Raw genomic sequence first — 18,678 nt, 5'->3', positions numbered from 1 at the left:
TTCTGAAATAAACATTTTTAACTGGAAAGATGCAAAAAGCCAGAAATGGTCCTTTGGGCTGAAATGTTTTAAACAACTTGACATTCTGATTTGCTTCATGTGCTGTCTACAACTGAAAGGGTCAATGGTTAGAATTCTTATTTAAGCCAATGCTAGTATCAGTAAACTTCAGTTTAAATTAATGCAAAGGATATGCTCTCCTGGAAAAGCAATGACTCACTTTTCTAACTGCTTCTAAAGTCTACAAGTCTGAGAGTTTTATAACGTTGTTCAGCTTTGTATGTGCAAAACCGCGTCTGGTGTCTTCAGAGGACTCTGGGTGGGCAGACATCCCTCATACCAGCTCTTCTCTCTGCATACATCAACGACATCAGCTCTGTGGTGACAACTGCTGGGAAACTGTCACTCTTGTGCTTTCAAACAGCTGGTCTGGATCTGTGAAATTTGCAGAACTGGAAGCAACAGCTGGAAAGCATCCTGAATGTAGGTGGTACTGTTGCAGCCCTGAAGGGGGAGAAAACATGGATTCATCAGGACAGCTGCTGTGCATTTCATTGCTTAAGGTCCCATCCACAGGATCATAGAATCATAGAATCAACCAGGTTGGAAGAGACCTGCAAGATCATCCAGTCCAACCTATCCCCCAGCTCTATCCAATCAACTAGACCATGGCACTAAGTGCCTCATCCAGTCTTCTCTTGAATGACTCCAGGGAACCTCCCTTGAACACTTCCAGCCTTGGAGCTTGCACAGCTTCTCTAGGCAAGATGTTCCAGTGCCTCATCACCTTCATGGGGCACAATTTCCTCCTAACATCTCATCTCAATCCAGCTTCTTCCAGTTTGAAGCCATTCCCACTCATCCTGTCACTCCATGCCTTTGTCAAAAGTCCCTCTCCAGCTCTCCTGTAGCTCACTTCAAATACTGGAAGGCTGCAGAAAATTCTCTCCACAGCCCTCTCTCCTCCAGGTTGAACACCCCAAGTCTCTCAGCCCAAGTGATCTGTTTCTTTTATTAGACACCATGATCTGTGAGTCACCTCTTCTGCTACAAACCACGAGCTGCTTTCTATCAGAAAAGCAGAGTGAGGAAAACGTGCCTCAGTTTTACCAAGAAGAGGTCAACTCATGAAGTACTAAAACGTGTACCAGTTGCAGCATGACTTCCTTTAACTCTGTTAATTAGATCACAGCTCTCTAAACATAAATAAACATGTAGTAGTGACTACAGATTCTGTATCTGATAGCTATGTGCCCTTAAAAGTGAGGAAAATATTGTTTCCTGTAAGCAAGTTTGCACTGAATTAATAATGGAGCTGTAGAAAAACTGTAGGAAAGATTCCCAAATAGTTCCTTTTGCTATACAGCAGATCTGCTGCTGCAGTTCTTCCTGAACTGTGGGAACTGCAAAGTGAGGGAAAGCTCAGAACTCTGGAATTTGATGGTTTGTGCTTCTTAAATCTCATATTTGTATACAAGCAGCTATTAATGCAGCCTAGGTTCCTGCAGGATTGCAGCCTGCTCCTACTGTTTGGTATTAGAAACTCCAAAAATAGTGCTATGTGTTAAAGCCATTCTAACAATTAAAACTATTAATTTCAGTGACACTTCTCCCACCTACAGCAAATTCAGAATTAGTGCTGTTGATGGAAGGATGAGTCAAATCTTCTGGGGCATTTTATTCTACTCTCATTACTAACAAAACTGGCCAGGAGTTCAAACTGCTCTTGCTGGCTTGTAAACTGATTCTATGTCTGACATATGGTTGGTTCACAGCTGCTAGGCTGTGAATCTTTGTAGAAATGCACTTAGCCTATGTGTGGGAAGCACTGAAGCACAGCTGCAACTCGATTTTAAAGAAAGAAAGAGTCTGAAACTACCTGGGAACCAGAGAGACTTTGTGATATTCGGAATGGGCAACAGAACCCTATCATAGAATCAAGCAGGTTGGAAGAGACCTCCAAGATCATCCAGTCCAACCTAGCACCCAGCCCTAGCCAATCAACCAGACCATGGCACTAAGTGCCTCATCCAGGCTTTTCTTGAAGACCCCCAGGGACGGTGCCTCCACCACCTCCCTGGGCAGCCCATTCCAATGCCAATCACTCTCTCTGGCAACAACTTCTTCCTAACATCCAGCCTATACCTACCCTGGCACAACTTGAGACTGTGTCCCCTTGTTCTATTGCTGGTTGCCTGGGAGAAGAGGCCACCCCCCACCTGGCTACAATGCCCCTTCAGGTAGTTGTAGACAGTAATAAGATCACCCCTGAGCCTCCTCTTCTCCAGGCTAAACAGGCCCAGCTTCCTCAACCTCTCCTCATAGGATTTGTTCTCCAGGCCCCTCACCAGCTTTGTTGCCCTTCTCTGGACATGTTCCAGCACCTCAACATCTCTCTTGAATTGAGGGGCCCAGAACTGGACACAGGACTCAAGGTGTGGCCTGACCAGTGCTGAGTACAGGGGCAGAATAACCTCCCTTGTCCTACTGGCCACACTGTTCCTGATGCAAGCCAGGATGCCATTGGCTCTCTTGGTCACCTGGGCACACTGCTGGCTCATCTTCAGATTACTATCTATCAGTACCCCCAGGTCCCTTTCCTCCTGGCTGCTCTCCAGCCACTCAGTCCCCAGCCTGTAGTGCTGCTTGGGGTTGTTGTGGCCAAAGTGCAGAACCCTGCACTTGGCCTTGTTAAATCTCATCCCATTGGCCTCTGCCCACCCATCCAGCCTGTCCAGGTCCCTCTGCAGGGCTCTCCTACCTTCCAACAGCTCCACACCTGCTCCCAGCTTGGTGTCATCTGCAAACTTACTGATGCTGGACTCAATCCCCTCGTCCAGGTCATCAATAAAGATATTGAACAGGACTGGGCCCAGCACTGATCCTTGGGGCACACCACTAGTGACAGCTGCCAACTGGATGTGGCACCATTCACCACCACTCTCTGAGCTCTGCCATCCAGCCAGTTCTTGATCCAGCACAGAGTGAACAGCCTTATCCCAGGCAGCTTGTGAATAGGAGAGAAAAGGGCTAAAGGGCACACTGCAAGTTGTCTGCTGTGCTCTGAGCCATCCAGCAGCAGAATTTAAGAGCTAGCTAGTCTCACTTCCGTCAGGGAGCTCTCAAAACTCCTCAGTAAATGTGGTACCACCACAGGATTTGTGGGAGACAACACAAACCCAAGAGGTTCGTGCACTGGCACAGCACAGACAGAATGATACTGTCATTACTTTATGTGTACTTCTTTCTTCAGGCAAAAATGAGACTGTATCATTTCAAAATCATTTCACTGGAGCATTTTCTAACAGGAAAAAAGCAAAGGCTTACCTCTAACAGCACACTGTTGATGAAGGGGTTAAGAATCTCTGCCTTCATACTGCTCTGTAAAGCAGAAAAGGAAAGGACATGGCAGGACATGAAATATGATGAAGAGAAATATCTGCATATCTGAGAAGTGGCTTTATGAATTCTACCAAGGTCCTGCTTCACCTTGGTTCTCACTCAGCCTGTTTATGACATATTCCTGATAACTGTGTCTACATTTCATACACACTTCAGCAGAGCCTACTTGTTTCTATCACTGAGTACAATGAACTAAGACAGAGTTTTACTTTGTCATTAATTCATGTACCACAGAGTTTCAAACTGCCTACAGATGTAAGATGTATGTGATGACATTGTTTGCCCACCTGTGTGTCACTGCCCTTTTCATCTCCTTCCCACATTTTTTTAACTCTTTGCTCACTTTAAAGGAAACAAGAAATAAAACTACAGGACAAGGAAAATGAAGTTCTTGGAAGTTTGGTACATATCGGTGGTTAGAAGGAAATGAAGGCCCAGGTTAGCTGCCCTACAGAATTAGGTGCTGAAATGTGCCCAGAGAAGGGCAACAAAGCTGGTGAAAGGCCTGGAACACAAACCCTGTGAGGACAGGCTGAGGGAGCTGGGGGTGTGCAGCCTGGAGAAGAGGAGGCTCAGGGGTGACCTCATTGCTGTCTACAACTACCTGAAGGGAGGCTGTAGCCAGATGGGGGTTGGTCTCTTCTGCCAGGCAACCAGCAACAGAACAAGGGGACACAGTCTCAAGTTGTGCTGGGGTAGGTCTAGGTTGGATTTTAGGAGGAAGTTCTTCCCTGAGAGAGTGATTGGCATTGGAATGGGCTGCCCAGGGAGGAGGTGGAGTGACCGTCCCTGGAGGTGTTCAAGCAAAGCCTGGATGAGGCACTTAGTGCTATGGTCTAGTTGATTGGATAGGGCTGGGTGCTAGGTTGGACTGGATGATCTTGGAGGTCTCTTTCTATTAATTAAAACCAGGTAATACTGAAATCCCCAAACTGGAGGCAGTATATTTTGAGCTGGACAGTGCAGGCTGAACAGTAAACACAGCTTAGCAGAATAGCTTTTTTCTCAACCACTAGATAGGAATAAAGATAGAATCATAGAATCATAGAATCAACCAGGTTGGAAGAGACCTCAAAGATCATCCAGTCCAACCTATCACCCAGCCCTAGCCAGTCAACTAGACCATGGCACTGAGTGCCTCATCCAGTCTTTTCTTGAAGACCCCCAGGGACGGTGCCTCCACCACCTCCCTGGGCAGCCCATTCCAATGGGAAATCACTCTCTCTGTGAAAAACTTCTTCCTAACATCCAGCCTATACCTACCCTGGCACAACTTGAGACTGTGTCCCCTTGTTCTATTGCTGGTTACCTGGGAGAAGTACAATGAGTAGTGACACTACTGGAGACTAGAAAATCAAGATTTGTCAGCTCCTCTGCCTTTTAAAATGTTCTTTCCTTTTTTATTCTCACTGTTTCTTGCACTGTGTTTTTTTACAACCTCCAGGCAAGAGTTCCTTTCCTTCAATAGGAAACAGTGGACCTCATTGGAACAAAGGACTCACAATACTTAACTGAAGAATTTCCACTTATGACCTCGTAGCTTTCACATTACAGATTTAAAGATGAAACACCTTGAGTAGGGAGAAGGCTGGCAGATCAAACGGAAAATGGTTAGAGAAAAGAAGAGTTCTTTCACTGTTAGTTACTAGAAAATCCATTACAGAGTGCACTATTTAGTTAGAAACATAGAATCAACTGGGTTGGAAGAGACCTCCAAGATCATCCAGTCCAACCTAGCACCCAGCCCTGTCCAGTCAACTAGACCATGGCACTAAGTGCCTCATCCAGGCTTTTCTTGAACGCCTCCGGGGACGGTGCCTCCACCACCTCCCTGGGCAGCCCATTCCAATGCCAATCACTCTCTCTGTGAAGAACTTCCTCCTAAAATCCAGCCTATACTTCCCCCAGCAGCACAACTTGAGACTGTGTCCCCTTGTTCTGTTGCTGGTTGCCTGGGAGAAGAGACCAACCCCCTACCAGCTGCCTGTCAATAAACTGAAACAGATAGAGAGCAGTACCAATTACATTTATTGATTACATGGATCAAAAAGTTAAAGTTTTGGGGAAATCCTGCCTAGTAAACCAAGCTGCTATTCCTTACCCCTGCGTTAACTCTTCACCTGCACTGGGTAGTTCTAAGACTCAGCTTGACAGGGTGGTGGACCACCTCCTTTCAAATCTACTATCACCTAAAGAGGTTGGACCAGATGACCCTTGGGATGCCTTTCAAACTGGCATTCTGTGATTATAAACTATGTGTAGAGCCAAAACTACAACTAATGCCTGACTTACATAGATGGGATGGCACTGTGTTTGGAAAAAAACCAGTACTTTCTGTTCTAAGCCACTGCTCAGTTTGCCATGAGTTACAGCACTTTGCAGGACACTGGAATGTGTTTGTGAACCCAGATATTGTTGGCAGGGTAAGGAGGACACTCAACCACTGGGACCAGGGAAGGGATTGTGCCCCTCTACTCAACACTGATGTAGCCACACCTTGAATACTGGGTTCAGTTTTGGAGTCCTCACTACAGGAAGGACATTGATGTGCTGCAGTGTGTCCACAGAAGGACAACAAAGCTGGTGGAGGGTCTAGTGAGGAGCAACTGAGGGAACTGGGGTTCTTTTGTCTGGAGAAATGAGACACTTAACTGCCCTCTCCAGCTTCCTGAGAGGAAGCTGGAGTGAGGTGAGTGTTGGTCTCTTCTTCCTAGTAACAAGTGACAGGATAAGAGGAAATGGCCTCAGGTTGCACCAAGGGAGCTTGAGGTTGGATTTTAGAAGAAACTTCTTGACTGAAAGGGTTCTTAAACACTGGTACAGGCTTTCCAGGGAAGTGGTTGAATTCCTCATCCCTGGACATGTTTCAAGGCTGCAGAGATGTGGTACTGAGGGATAAGGTATAGCACGAGACATGATGGACTTAAAGAATGGTTGGACTCAATGACTTTAAAGGTCTTTTCCAACCACAACTGTTCTATAACTCTGTGACAAGTCTGATCATGGTGAGAAGGCCCTCATCCTCTTCAAAAGCTTACATGAAGATCACCAGAGTGCCCTGATAATACTCTCTTCTAGTGGGTATCTTAGCAGTGGGAAGTATCTTTGTGCTCAGTTTCTTACATGTCCACACAATGTCCAGAAGAACAATGTGACTCTATCAACTGAGTTGATAAGAACAAAAGCCTTGTGCAATACTTCCCAATTTTCTGAGCTGGGCCAGCTTAATATTTCATGTGCAATTGATTTTTTTTTTTATGTCTGTGCATTTATTTATTGCAAGTGTCACACAGGGATGTGCTAAAATATGAAATGCAAAATAAGCAGCTTCTCTCAGAGTAATGGGAAGGAATGTAAATGATTCAGAATGAAAGCAACCAAATAAATAGTGTTCTCTACATGAAACCCCAGAAAAAGTTGCTCAGAAATGTGCCAGGAGAGCACATGGGAGAACTGGGAAAACTTCCTTTGATGTGTAGTCACATTTTCATGGAATAATCAGGAGAGACAGAGTTTGTTCTTCTCTGACATTTACTGAACAATTGCAGCAACAGCACAATTTTTGCCCGTGGATGCTGCTGGAATACTCAGATGTCAGTTGTCTGAAACATCCTGAAAGGCAGGATGCTATTTCTAGCAGAGATGTGCACAGATAAAAGGATGTTCCTAAATGGAATTTCTTGAGATACAAGTCAAAGTAATGATTTTTTTTTTTTAAGCTGGACAACCAAGCAGATTTTCTAATCTCTTAAACCTTTTGAAAACACAGTGGCCCTAGGCCAGGGGATTTAGCAGAAGCTAAGAAGACAGTTTGTGAAACCATCTTAAGGTACTGGAACTGTTATCTGTTAATAACTTTTACTCAAATGCATTCAAAAGAGATAGGCTGAGTAGGAGAAGGAAATATCAGGTTGTAAGACTTCAAATGTGGGACCATGTCAATACAAGAAGATAAGAAGTTCTGAGCAGTGATCAGGAAAACCAGGAAATAGTGTCTAGAAAGATTTTAGAAGTCAGAGGACACACTGCAGGCTATCAAGGCTTATAAAGTTTCTCTGCAATAGGGAAACTGCTACAAAAACGCCTCGTGTTCTTTTTTGTGAGAGATGTGCCCTCTTTGCTTGGAACCTCATGTAAAGCCACTGGACTTGGGTAGTAAATTCTGCTTCAGGAAGGGAACTGTGTGGAAAAAAAAAAGCCAAATGCTACAGAAAATAGTGTTGTCTTACCCCAGCTGCTGTTAAGGAATCGGAAAACTTCGTTGATAAAGAGGAAACTTCATTGCACATGGCACTTGTCAAACTGGTTTTCAAAAAAGAGAGAGAGACAAATGTAAAAATACATCCTTGTCCTGACAATGGATAGAATCAGGGAATCATAAAATGGTTTAGGCTGGATGGGACCTCAAAGGTAGCCATAGGCAGGGACACCTCCCACTAGAACAGGTGGCTCCAGGCCTAATCTAACCTGGCCTTGAACACCTCCAGGGAGAGAGCAGCCACAAACTGCCTGCACAGCCTGTTCCAGTGTCTCACCACCCTCACTGTGAAGAACCCTTTCCTAACATCTAGTTTGAATCTCCCCTCTGCTAGTTTAAACCCATTACTCCTCATCCTGTCATTACAAGACTCTGTAAATACTCCCTCCTCAGCCCTCCTATAGGCCCCTCTCAGATACTGGAAGGTTACTACAAAGTCTCCTCAAAGCCTTCTCGTCTCCAGGCTGAAGAGCCCCAACTCCTTCAGTCTGTCCTCATAGCAGAGCTGCTGCAGCCCTCTGAGCATCTTCGTGGCCTTCCTCTGGACTCACTCCAACAGTCTGATGTCCTTCTTGTGTTGGGGGCTCCAGAACTGCACACAGTACTGCAGGTGGGGTCTGATGAGAGCAGAGTAAAGGAGGAGAGTCCCCTCCCTTGCCATGCTGGCCACAATTCTCTTGCTGCAGCCCAGGACACGGTTGCTGTCTGGGCTGTGTGCACATTGTCGGCTCATGTTGAGCTTTTCATTGACCAAGACCCCCAGGTCCTTTTCCTCAGAGCTGCTCTCCAGCATAAAACCCCTTCATATTAGAAGCCAAGAATGTTCCAAGGGCTACTTTCCTTCTGGTGATTTAAAAAATATTTTGATGTAGACTTTGTTCATGACAGAGATTTCCTGTTCCATCAATGAAAAATCCATTGCTGAATACAGCAGCAAAGTGATGCCACGTTGGCTCCTCATCAGTCTTTTTTTAGAGGGCAATGTTTCAATTTGTACATTTTAAACTTTCAGATTAACTCTCTTTAAACAACACAACTTCCAGAAACATTCTTGGAAATAAACCAGTGAGAAGTTTCTTATCTGAGCAATAAAACATCTCTGTGCTAAAAGATGAAGTAGTCCTGAGGTTAAAATAAAAAAGAACAAGAAGATCTAGTTCTAATCTCAGACCTTTCATTGTTTTGTTGAACATTCACAAGTGAATCATACAGAACATCACCCTGCAAGGTGCTCCATGTAATTTAGCTCTAATTATGACAAATACTTCTTCAAGCACTTTGGTTCAGACTGAAGTGTCCCTTCTTGGCTATTATTAACAGTAATGATAAGGATAAACACTTCCTTAAACACTTGACTTAGGTAGGACTCAAGTGCTTACAGCATCTCGACATCAAACCCCACTGACAGTGGTAGAATTGATAACTACAGAGAACTTGAGGTGTGAAGTTTGAGTTCCATGAGATGAACTGGCCTCCTGACTTTATGGACCTTCTGTTGTGGTCTGCCACAAAGTTGCTGACAGATGCTGTCTTCTTGTTTGGAGCTACAAATTGATTTTTGTGTATTTCTGGCAGTTAAACATGAAAATCTATTAGCAGGCAAACCTGCATGGTGGACTCTGAAAGCAAGTTCTGCAGATGCAAGCACAGTGTTTTCTGCAGAGGGAACAGGAAACACAACCCAAAGCAGCATGTACGTGCGCTTGCTGGAGCAGAAACAACTTCCAGCTTGTGAACAGGTCATGTTTTTGACAGCCATTTCAGAAAGTGACAGGCAGCCTATGCAACTTGACTTCATGAGAAAATATAGCACCAGGCTCCTTAAAGCCATTGCTGTTTGCTGATCCATGAACTTACTGTGCCTTCAAGTGCCAAAAGCTGAACAGAACGTCCTGAGTTCAAAGCAAATGTCTACTGTTCATCTGTGAAGCACAGCATACTCACTTTGTCAGGACTTTTGCTTGATCTTGAGCTGTTTTCTCTACTTCCTGCCCATGTAGAATTAATTCTGCTACTTTATGCAGCTGTTCAATACAACGAGCAGTCACCTCAGCCAGGCTTTCAATGGAGAGCATGTAGATTTCCTTCAATTCAAAGAGGGAATAATCTAATCAATAATAACACCATCAATAAGTACACATATAGATATATGCATATAAAAGGATTTGGAACAAAGGAGCTCTCCTTGCCCCCACCTGGAAATACCTCCACCTACATAATAAAGTCATACCACCCATCATGTCATCACCACAAAAAATTCTGGAAAATGAAATATAGACTCACAGAATTGTCAGGATTGGAAGGGTTACCCAAGGATCATCTAGCTCCACCACCCCCCTGCTCCTGCCATGGGCCCAGACACCTCACACTAGATCAGGTTGCTCAGAGCCACATCCAGCCTGGCCTTAAAAACTCCTAGGGATGGGGCTTCTACCACCTCCCTGGGCAATCTGTTCCAGTGTCTCACCACTCTTATGCTGAGGAACTTATGGAATCTGTGCTAGTTTGAAGCTAGCTAGAATGTTTTGGTGAGAAGAACTAGATTACAGGCTCTGAAAGGGAAACAATGGTGATGTCTACTTCACTCATAGGCTTGCTGAGAGGTATAAGAGCAAGAATCCAAACAGAGTCAGGAGTTGCTCTTTGTCTGGGCTGTGGGCTGCATTTCTCTCTAACCTTATCCTCTGTCTCTCTGATTAATCTACCTGCTTCCTAACTCCCCTGGCCGACCCTCCATTCTTCCTTGGGGCACAAGGCAGCGTCTGGGGTAAGGTAGAGGGGTGGGAGAAGGTGGAAGGGCAGTCCCCCTCCTGGGGACTCATGTTCCTGGGAGGGCTGCTGTGTTTCTGTATTACCTTTTACCTTGTATATTTCTGTCTATAACTGTATATACTGTAAATATCTGCTTGTGTATTGTGCTAAGCTGTAAATATAAAGTTTCATTCAATTTCCACAGCTGGCTGAGTCTAGTCTGGGAGATTTCTGAAGTGAGGGGGGGTGGGTAACACCCAAACCACCACAGAACCATAGAATGGTTTAGGTTGGAAGGACCTCAAGGATCACCCAGTTCCAACCCCCTGCCATAGGCAGGGACACCTCCCACTAGAACAGGTTGCTCAAGGCCTCATCCAACCTGGCCTTGAACACCTCCAGGAAGGGAGCAGCCACAACCTCCCTGGGCAACCTGTGCCAGTGTCTCACCACTCTCACTGTAAAGAACCCTTTCCTAACATCTAGTTTGAATCTCCCCTCTGCCACTTTAAACCCATTCCCCTTGTCCTGTCAGACCTTGTCAATAGTCCCTCCCCAGCCTTCCTGTAGGTCCCCTTCAGATACTGGAAGGCCACTATAAGGTCTCCTTGAGGCCTTCTCCTCTCCAGGCTCAAGAGCCCTAACTCCTGTAGCCTGTCTTCACAGCAGAGCTGTTCCAGCCCTCAGATCATCTTCATAGTCCTCCTCTGAACTCGCTCTAACAGTTCCACATCCTTCCTGTGTTGGGGGTTCCAGAACTATACACAGTACATCCAATCTGAACCTACTCACTTCTATTTTCTCTTGCTTCCCCCTAGTCCTGTCACTACCCAACATCCTAAAAAGTCCCTCACCAGATACTGGAAGACCACAATAAGGTCTCCTTGGAGCCTTCTTGTCTCCAGACCGAACAGCCCCAACTCTCTCAGTCTCTCCTCATAGGAGAGGTGTTCCAGCCCTCTGATCATCCTCGTGGCCCTTCTCTGGACATGCTCTAGCACATCCATATCCTTCTTGTAACAGAGGCTCCAGAACTGGATGCAGTACTCCAGGTGGGGTCTCACCAAGTGGAGCACATATTGTAAAATGCAGCCCTTATACTCCTCATGAAAAACCATTAAGAACAAGTCTGCCATTTATTTGGATGGGAACTAGGTCAGGATCTCAGGTTTTCTAACATGGGTGTTTGCTTTTAAACCTAGTCCCAAGAAATAAAGATCCCTTAACTCTAGAGTAAGTCATAATTACTTTGTATGGAACCCAAAGTATTGAGCCATCCCTCAGACAAATATCTGGAGTAGAAATGGATCATATTCCCAATAAAAAATGCAGCTTTCATTTGCAATGAGTAACAAATTCTATCTAGCACTACAGCATTGCAGCTTTCACAAGCTGATGCCAGCTGGAGATGTGCAATCACACAAAAAGCTCTAACATATACAGTGTAACTCTGTCTCCTTTTTTGGACTTCTGCAAGGAATAACATGACAGATAATTTCTTTACTACAGAATCACAGAATCAGTCAGGGTTGGAAGGAACCACAAGGATCATCTAGTTCCAACTCCCCTACCTAGAGCAGGTTGGCCAGAGCCCCATCCAGCCTGGCCTGAAACACCTCCAGGGATAGGGTCTCAACCACCTCCCTGGGCAACCCATTCCAGGCTCTCACCACTCTCATGCTGAACAACTTCCTCCTCACATCCAGCCTGAATCTACCCATCTCCAGCTTTGCTCCATTCCCTCTAGTCCTGTCACTCCCTGACAGCCTAAAAAGTTCCTCCCCAGCTTTTTTGTAGGCCCCCTTCAGATACCGAACGGCCACAAGAAGGTCACCTCAGAGCCTCCTCTTCTCCAGACTGAACAGTCCCAACTCTTTCAGTCTGTCCTCATAGCAGAGGTTCTCCAGCCCTCTGAGCAGCCTCGTGGCCCTACTGAAGTCTACTGACCTACTGAAGTCAATCAGCAAAGCTTGACAAAGCTACCAACCACAATTAGTATTGCTATAACCTGGCCTAAAATATTCAACAACAAAGAGAGGCTGTGTAAATGGACACGAGACTTGTAGCCTTAAGAGCTATCTTTCATAAAAAGAATGAACACTTCTAAGCTGCCTAAATAATATTTATTTGTCTCCTTATGATTTAAACTGTTTGAAGTTGAAGGGTTTTTTTCCCCTATATTGTCTCTGAGAGAAAGACATGCCAAGGAATGTGGAGATACGACTCTTAATGTGCTCTTGACATGACTCCACAGAATCCCCCTGTTCTCTGCATGTTCTGAATAAACAGGAAGACACACAGAAACATTTAAAAAGAAATTCAAATCAACCAAAGGGTGACAAACAGAGGAGCTGTTACTTTGATATTGGCTTATGGGAGTAGACTAACAGTAAAAATACTGATGGAAGTTTCCTACTGGGTCTACAGTGAATAGTTATATATTAATGCTTCTTAACACCTCAAATGAGTTTCAAAAATAAGGACAACACATAAAAGCAACACAGAGAGATAAAGAAGTAATCTTATCAATGTATGGCAATTTGCTGAATGAAACATTCTCCAAAAGCTACATTACCTCCACAGTTTTGGTTTTATGTACTTCTGGTTTATCACTGACAATCTTATCTTCTTTTTCAGACTTCTCCTCATCAAGTTTTCCAGGTTTTTCTTTTAGCTCTTCTTCTATGTCTACTGGGGTGGAAAAACTGGCTTCTTCCAGCCATTCGTGAGCTTTTTTCCTAGCCTGCCAAACAAAGAACCCAGCCCAAAGTTCAGTTCATACAAGGCATATCAAATGACGTTCCTGAAGATTAATTAACAAGACATTTAATTACATCCGTTTTCACATTCAGAAGTTTAAACATGTCAAGCTTCTGTGTGGCATTTAGTGAAGTGTACACTTAAGAAACTGCAGGGAGAAGCATTTCTGACTGCAAAAGGCTGGATCAGAGCCATCTCAGTCTGATCTCCCCACCTAACACACAGACTTGCCATCAATACCGAAGTCACTCATATTTCAGCTTTATGTGGTGTTTTACAGAGGAATTTACTTAGAAGTAATTTTCATTAAAAAAGGTGAAAGTGCTATATATATATATATATATAAAAGATAAAAATGTGGAGAGATATAAGAGATGAGTTCTTGAAGGAAAAATAGAAGAAAAAATCATTGTGTCTTCAGCTGCTTTCCCAGGCACAAGTGCAGTTCAAATTGGAAAAGCCTTGAAGTTTTGTACAACTTTAGACCTGTGTTACTGTTAGTAGGATATTTATGATGCCTGTTTCTCAACTTGAAGTTAAAATAGGTTAAGATCTAAGCCTAAGCTGGTTATCTGTAGCCTGTGAAGCTACAGAGATAAGCATTCACCTGAGTCTAAGATCAGCAGGTGAATCCAGGCAGATGATAGAACAAATCAGACTAACTTCTTGCCATCTAACTTCTAGATGTTTGAAGCTAGATGAGATAAATCCAAGACTTTTTCTAGCTAAGAGGGCCTGGAACAGTTCCTCAGAAAAACAAACATGGTGAGCAAGGAAAATAATTCTGACCCTGACCTTTGTTCTCACTATGTAAACCCAAACCTGCTGTCCTCAGGAACTCTGTTCTGTTGAGACAGTCCTGGTTCAAGGCCTTCTAAACAAGACCTTTCTGCCAGCTCACTGCAGCTGTATTGCCTTACTAATCTTACTTCTGCTCTGAAAGCTTCTCTGTGATGGTCATTTTAGTCCCATGATCCTGTACTTTGCTTTCTGAACTGCCTGCATAGGGTCAGGCACTGCTCAGTGCCTCATCTCATAACAAAGCCCTCCCTCTCTGCCCAGGGAGCAGAGGGCAGCCCACTAGCAGATGCTAACCTTATTAAGTTTATCAGGAGTAGCAGCAACATGCAATTCAAACAGCAGTTCAGTGAGCATGCTGACAAACTCTTCTCCCATATCTGTTGCAAGAGAAAAACAAGACAATTTTGGTTAGGGTGTTATCACTACCATACTTTACACAAACAAATACAGCCAGGGAGTTTCCCTGAGCACTACAGCTCTTGAAAAACAGTGACAGTGACACAGGGAAGGGGTGTGTGCATGAATATGCTCAGAGCCAAAGCCAAACAACAAAGATACCTGCACAACCAGACATGCTAGCCTGACACTTCCAGCTCCTCTTTCCACCCCGTTCCAAATTCCACTAAGTTACAGAAGAACAGGTAGGAGAAGAAGCTGCATGGCTCTCATTTTTCTAACAAAGATACATGACCCACCTAATAACCAGGGATGGCACACTAACCTATTCTTTCAAATCAAAGAATAAAAGCTGCAACAGGGACAGACACAAATAAGTTTCAGAGCAAACATACCAGAAAATGTCTGGTAGGATGAGAGGAAATGACCTCAAGTTGCACCAGGGAAAGTTTACTTTGGAAATGAGAAGAAATGTCTCTAAAAGAGTTCTCAAAAGACTGAAATAGGATCCCTGGGGATATGATTGAAACCCCATCCCAGGAGGTGTTTAAAAAATGCAGAGATGTGGTGCTGAGTGACATGGTTTAGCACCAGACTTGGAAGAGTTAGTGGTTGGACTGGATGATCATAAAGGTCTTTTCCAACCAAAACCATTCTATGAAAACCTGTTGTCTGTTGCTCTGTCTGCAAACCACAGGTAAGAGGTTTGTTCCCTTTCTATGTTAAGATCAAGCTTCACTGAAATGAAGAATGTTTTCTGTGCCACTTTGGAGCAATGAGCCTTGAAGAATCTGCACTTTTATTTCACAGGATTTACGAGCAAAGGCAAATATCACAAGTATTTGTATTTCATCTTTTTTATATATATTCCAGTTGCCATATTCTGCCACGCTCTGATGTCCCTAAAACTTGGTATTTTGGTTGGTTCTGTTCATCTGCAGTTACTGAGTTCAGAATCTTCATTAACATTTCCTGGTGGAATATACAAACTCTTTTTTTTTTTTAGCCTGATGTTGCTGAAAGGTCAAGATCCCTGTGCTGAGCTTGGTGAAAGTCCAGCTACTTAAAAAATTCATTTCATGCCTTGCTGTACTCCTATTTTTCGGGGGGGGGCTTTATTAGGCAGGGCCATTTTTTCCATTTTTATGCACATCTTCAGTACTGGGCTTTAAAAGCAGAGGACCATTACTCTCCAATACATTTAGGGGTCTTGGTAGAACTGTTTGCAGTCTGCAGCACTTGCAAGGTGTGGAAAGGTGGTGGAACTTCATGCTCAGATCATACTCTCCTAAAGTAAAAGACATCTCACCTCTGTAAAGAAAGTGCCCATTTTTGGTGTTATAAATTAAAAGTAGTAATTAGAAGGAAGAACTCTTCACCTGCAATGAGCAACTGACTAAGGTTTCCTCTTAGCAGCAGGGGATCAAGCCAAAAAGATTGCATTCTGGCAGGCTAAACTGATGAAGAAGTTTCATTTCCTTGCTGATGTGCTAGTTTGAGCCCAGGTGGGATTATTTGGTGAGAGGAATTAGATTACAGGCTGTGAAAAAAAAACAGTGGTGATGTCTCCTTCACTCCACCTTATTGTGGCTGTTCAGTATCTGAAGGGGGCCTACAAAAAAGGTGGGGAGGGACTTTTCAGGCTATCAAGGAGTGACAGGACTAGGGGGAATGGAGTGAAGCTGGAGATGGGTAGGTTCAGACTGGACATGAGGAGGAAGGAGGAAGTTCTTCAGCTGAGAGTGGTGAGAGCCTGGAATGGGTTGCCCAGGGAGGTGGTTGAGGCCACATCCCTGGAGGTGTTTCAGGCCAGGCTGGATGGGGCTCTGGCCAACCTGCTCTAGGGTAGGGTGTCCCTGGGCATGGCAGGGGGGTTGGAATTAGATGATCCTTGTGGTCCCTTCCAACCCTGACCGATTCTATGATTCATAGGCTTACTCAGATGTATAAGAACAAGAATATAAATACAGATAAGGGAGTTGTTTGCTCTCTGTATTTGAGGCTGCACTTCCCTCTAACCTAACCTGCTGTCTGTGTGACTAACCCATCTGCTTCCTAAAACCCTGGCCAACCCTCCAAACTACCTTAAACATAAGGGAAAGTCTGAGGTAAGGTAGAGGAGTGGGAGAAGGTGGAAGGGTGGTTGGGAGCCCCTCCTGGGGATTCTGGTTTCTAGGAGGGCTGTTGTGTTTCTGTATTACTTTTTAACTTGTATTTCTGTATATATTGTAAATACCTATAAAGTTTCATTCTAATTTCCAGAGCCATTGAGTGTATTCTGGGTTATTTTCTTAAGTGGGAGTGGGGGTAACACCCAAACCATCACAGCTGCCCTTATCAGTAAATTCTGGTAACAGGATTTTCAGGTTTTGCAGTACTGCACCTTGTGGATACACTGAATTCACTTGTTCTTAAAACAATGCCAACTTGTTTTATCAACTGCAGCACACTGAAAACTCATCAGCAGTTTACTGGAGCACTGGAAAATTACCAACATTTTTGATGATGAATATATTCAATTCAATACTCACTTTGCATACCATCTCCCTTAACTTCACATATGAAATGTTTGGTGTTAATAAGCTTGCAAAATATAGGTAAAGCTAATTTTTCAGACATTCTCCTCTCATCAATTCATTTAAAAAAGACTGAAACAAAAAGATGCTGCAGTGAACAATTCATTAAATGGTTGCATAAGCAAAGTGAGAGGAAACTTTAGAGGGAAGGGTATGCATTTGGCTTGCTTCTACTTGTGCCAGAAAATGTCTTTTCTTTCTTTTCATATTGAGTTTGCACCTATCTAACTGCTAAGCAATGACACAAAACCCTCTAGGATTCCTTCCAGTTTCAAAGCTGCCAGGAAGAATTCCTTTCCCCAAACCTCCAAAGATCACTGCAGTGATTTCTCCTTGAGGAGGACTGAAAGTATTTACTGTAGAAATTAAAAGTGGCTCTAACACTTCAGAATGAGATCCTGAGAGCCTGGGACAAGACAGGAGCCTGTGAGTTTACACAAGCCAAGCAGCCACTCTTTCCAAACACTCAAATGCAAAGCACTGGTTTTCCTCTCAGCTGGTTGTTTTTTTGCTGAACATAGGTAGCACTGACAAATGATACCATTTAAATAACACGACTTTGATGATGACAAAGTGGTAACAAATTAGCACTAAGTGGTAATTAACGTGTTTTCAAGTACTGCTCAGTAGCTAGACAAGATTTAACACTTCGAAACACAGTTAGTTAATCTCTGTCATTTGTAGGGGAGTGGCTTCCTTACATAAAGGGGGGGGAAAAAATCACAGGTTTTATAGAGCTAGGAAGCACAAATCAAAATCCTCCTGTAGGTTTAAATTGTTTAGCAAGCTGGATTAAAACTCACAGAATTTAACAGCCTGCTACCTTTTGCTAGATTAGCTAAGTAAAAACATGTAATTCTCTCTCAAAATTATGCCACTAAAAGAGCATATGGCTTACTGACTTGATTTTCTAAGTGTAAAACTATTAATGTGCTTAGCAAGACTTTCATTCATAGGTTCATAGAGTTATAGAATGGTTTGGTTTGGAAGGGACCTTAAAGATTATCTAGTTCTAACCCTTCTGGCACTGTCAGGGACACCTTCCACTAGAGCAGGTTGCTCAAGATCTCATCCAACCTGGCCTTGAACATCACCAGGGAGGGGGCACCCATAACCTCCCTGGGCAACCTGTTCCAGTGTCTCACCACCCTTACTGTAAAAAAATTCTTTCTAATATCCAGTCTAAAGCCACCCTACTCAAGCTTCAACTGTATTAACCAGCTCGAGCTAAGAATATGAACTAGAATGAAGTCTTCCCTTCACAGTCAGACCTGAGTTGGATTGAATCCTGGCCAATGAACCTGTTGTTTAACTTTAATGCCTTTTACTTATGCCAAATGGTAGCATTAAAGACAGTTTTCCTAGCAGAAATCTTAATTGTGCCACAGAAATATGCTTTCCAACAAATCATTTCAAGTCAACAGTTCCATTTTAAAAAAACTCACCTGAACAATCCAAATCTAGACCCTAAAATATACCAAGTGTATTGATACCTCCCAGAAAGTTAAACTCATTTGTAAAACATGACCAGAATACTAAGTGTAGTCAACAGTGAGTCACTGGAATCATCTCTCTTACAAGGAGAGAATGAGGAGAGGAAGCTGGGACTCTTTAGCTTGGAGAAGCAGAGACTGAGCAGTGACTTCATTCATGTTTATAAAGATGTATAGGGTGTGTGCCAAAAGGATGGAGCCAGGCTCTGCTCAATGATGCCCAATGACAGGACAAGGGGCA

General features: G+C 43.7%; 1 protein-coding gene across 3 annotated transcripts in view; it reads right to left on the bottom strand.

Moving 5' to 3' along the window:
* The window catches only part of FAM114A1 (family with sequence similarity 114 member A1), a 43,559-nt gene continuing 24,881 nt past the window's right edge, over positions 1 to 18,678 (bottom strand). Inside the window, exons 9-14 of one of the 3 annotated variants that reach the window (XM_064149133.1) lie at positions 14,267 to 14,349; positions 12,987 to 13,154; positions 9,605 to 9,744; positions 7,632 to 7,704; positions 3,328 to 3,381; positions 1 to 504 (exon numbers count right to left, since the gene is read on the bottom strand). In XM_064149133.1, coding sequence (XP_064005203.1) covers positions 403 to 504; positions 3,328 to 3,381; positions 7,632 to 7,704; positions 9,605 to 9,744; positions 12,987 to 13,154; positions 14,267 to 14,349 — 620 coding nt within the window. In that variant the 3' untranslated portion in view covers positions 1 to 402. The remainder of the gene's footprint in view (positions 505 to 3,327; positions 3,382 to 7,631; positions 7,705 to 9,604; positions 9,745 to 12,986; positions 13,155 to 14,266; positions 14,350 to 18,678) is intronic. The other 2 variants (XM_064149134.1, XM_064149135.1) reach the window with 2 other exon arrangements.

The sequence above is a fragment of the Pogoniulus pusillus genome, chromosome 9 (assembly GCF_015220805.1).
Source record: "Pogoniulus pusillus isolate bPogPus1 chromosome 9, bPogPus1.pri, whole genome shotgun sequence".
NCBI classification, from domain to species: Eukaryota; Metazoa; Chordata; class Aves; order Piciformes; family Lybiidae; genus Pogoniulus; species Pogoniulus pusillus.
Note: the sequence above shows the minus strand (reverse complement) of the source record. Positions and strands in the feature narration are given on the sequence as shown.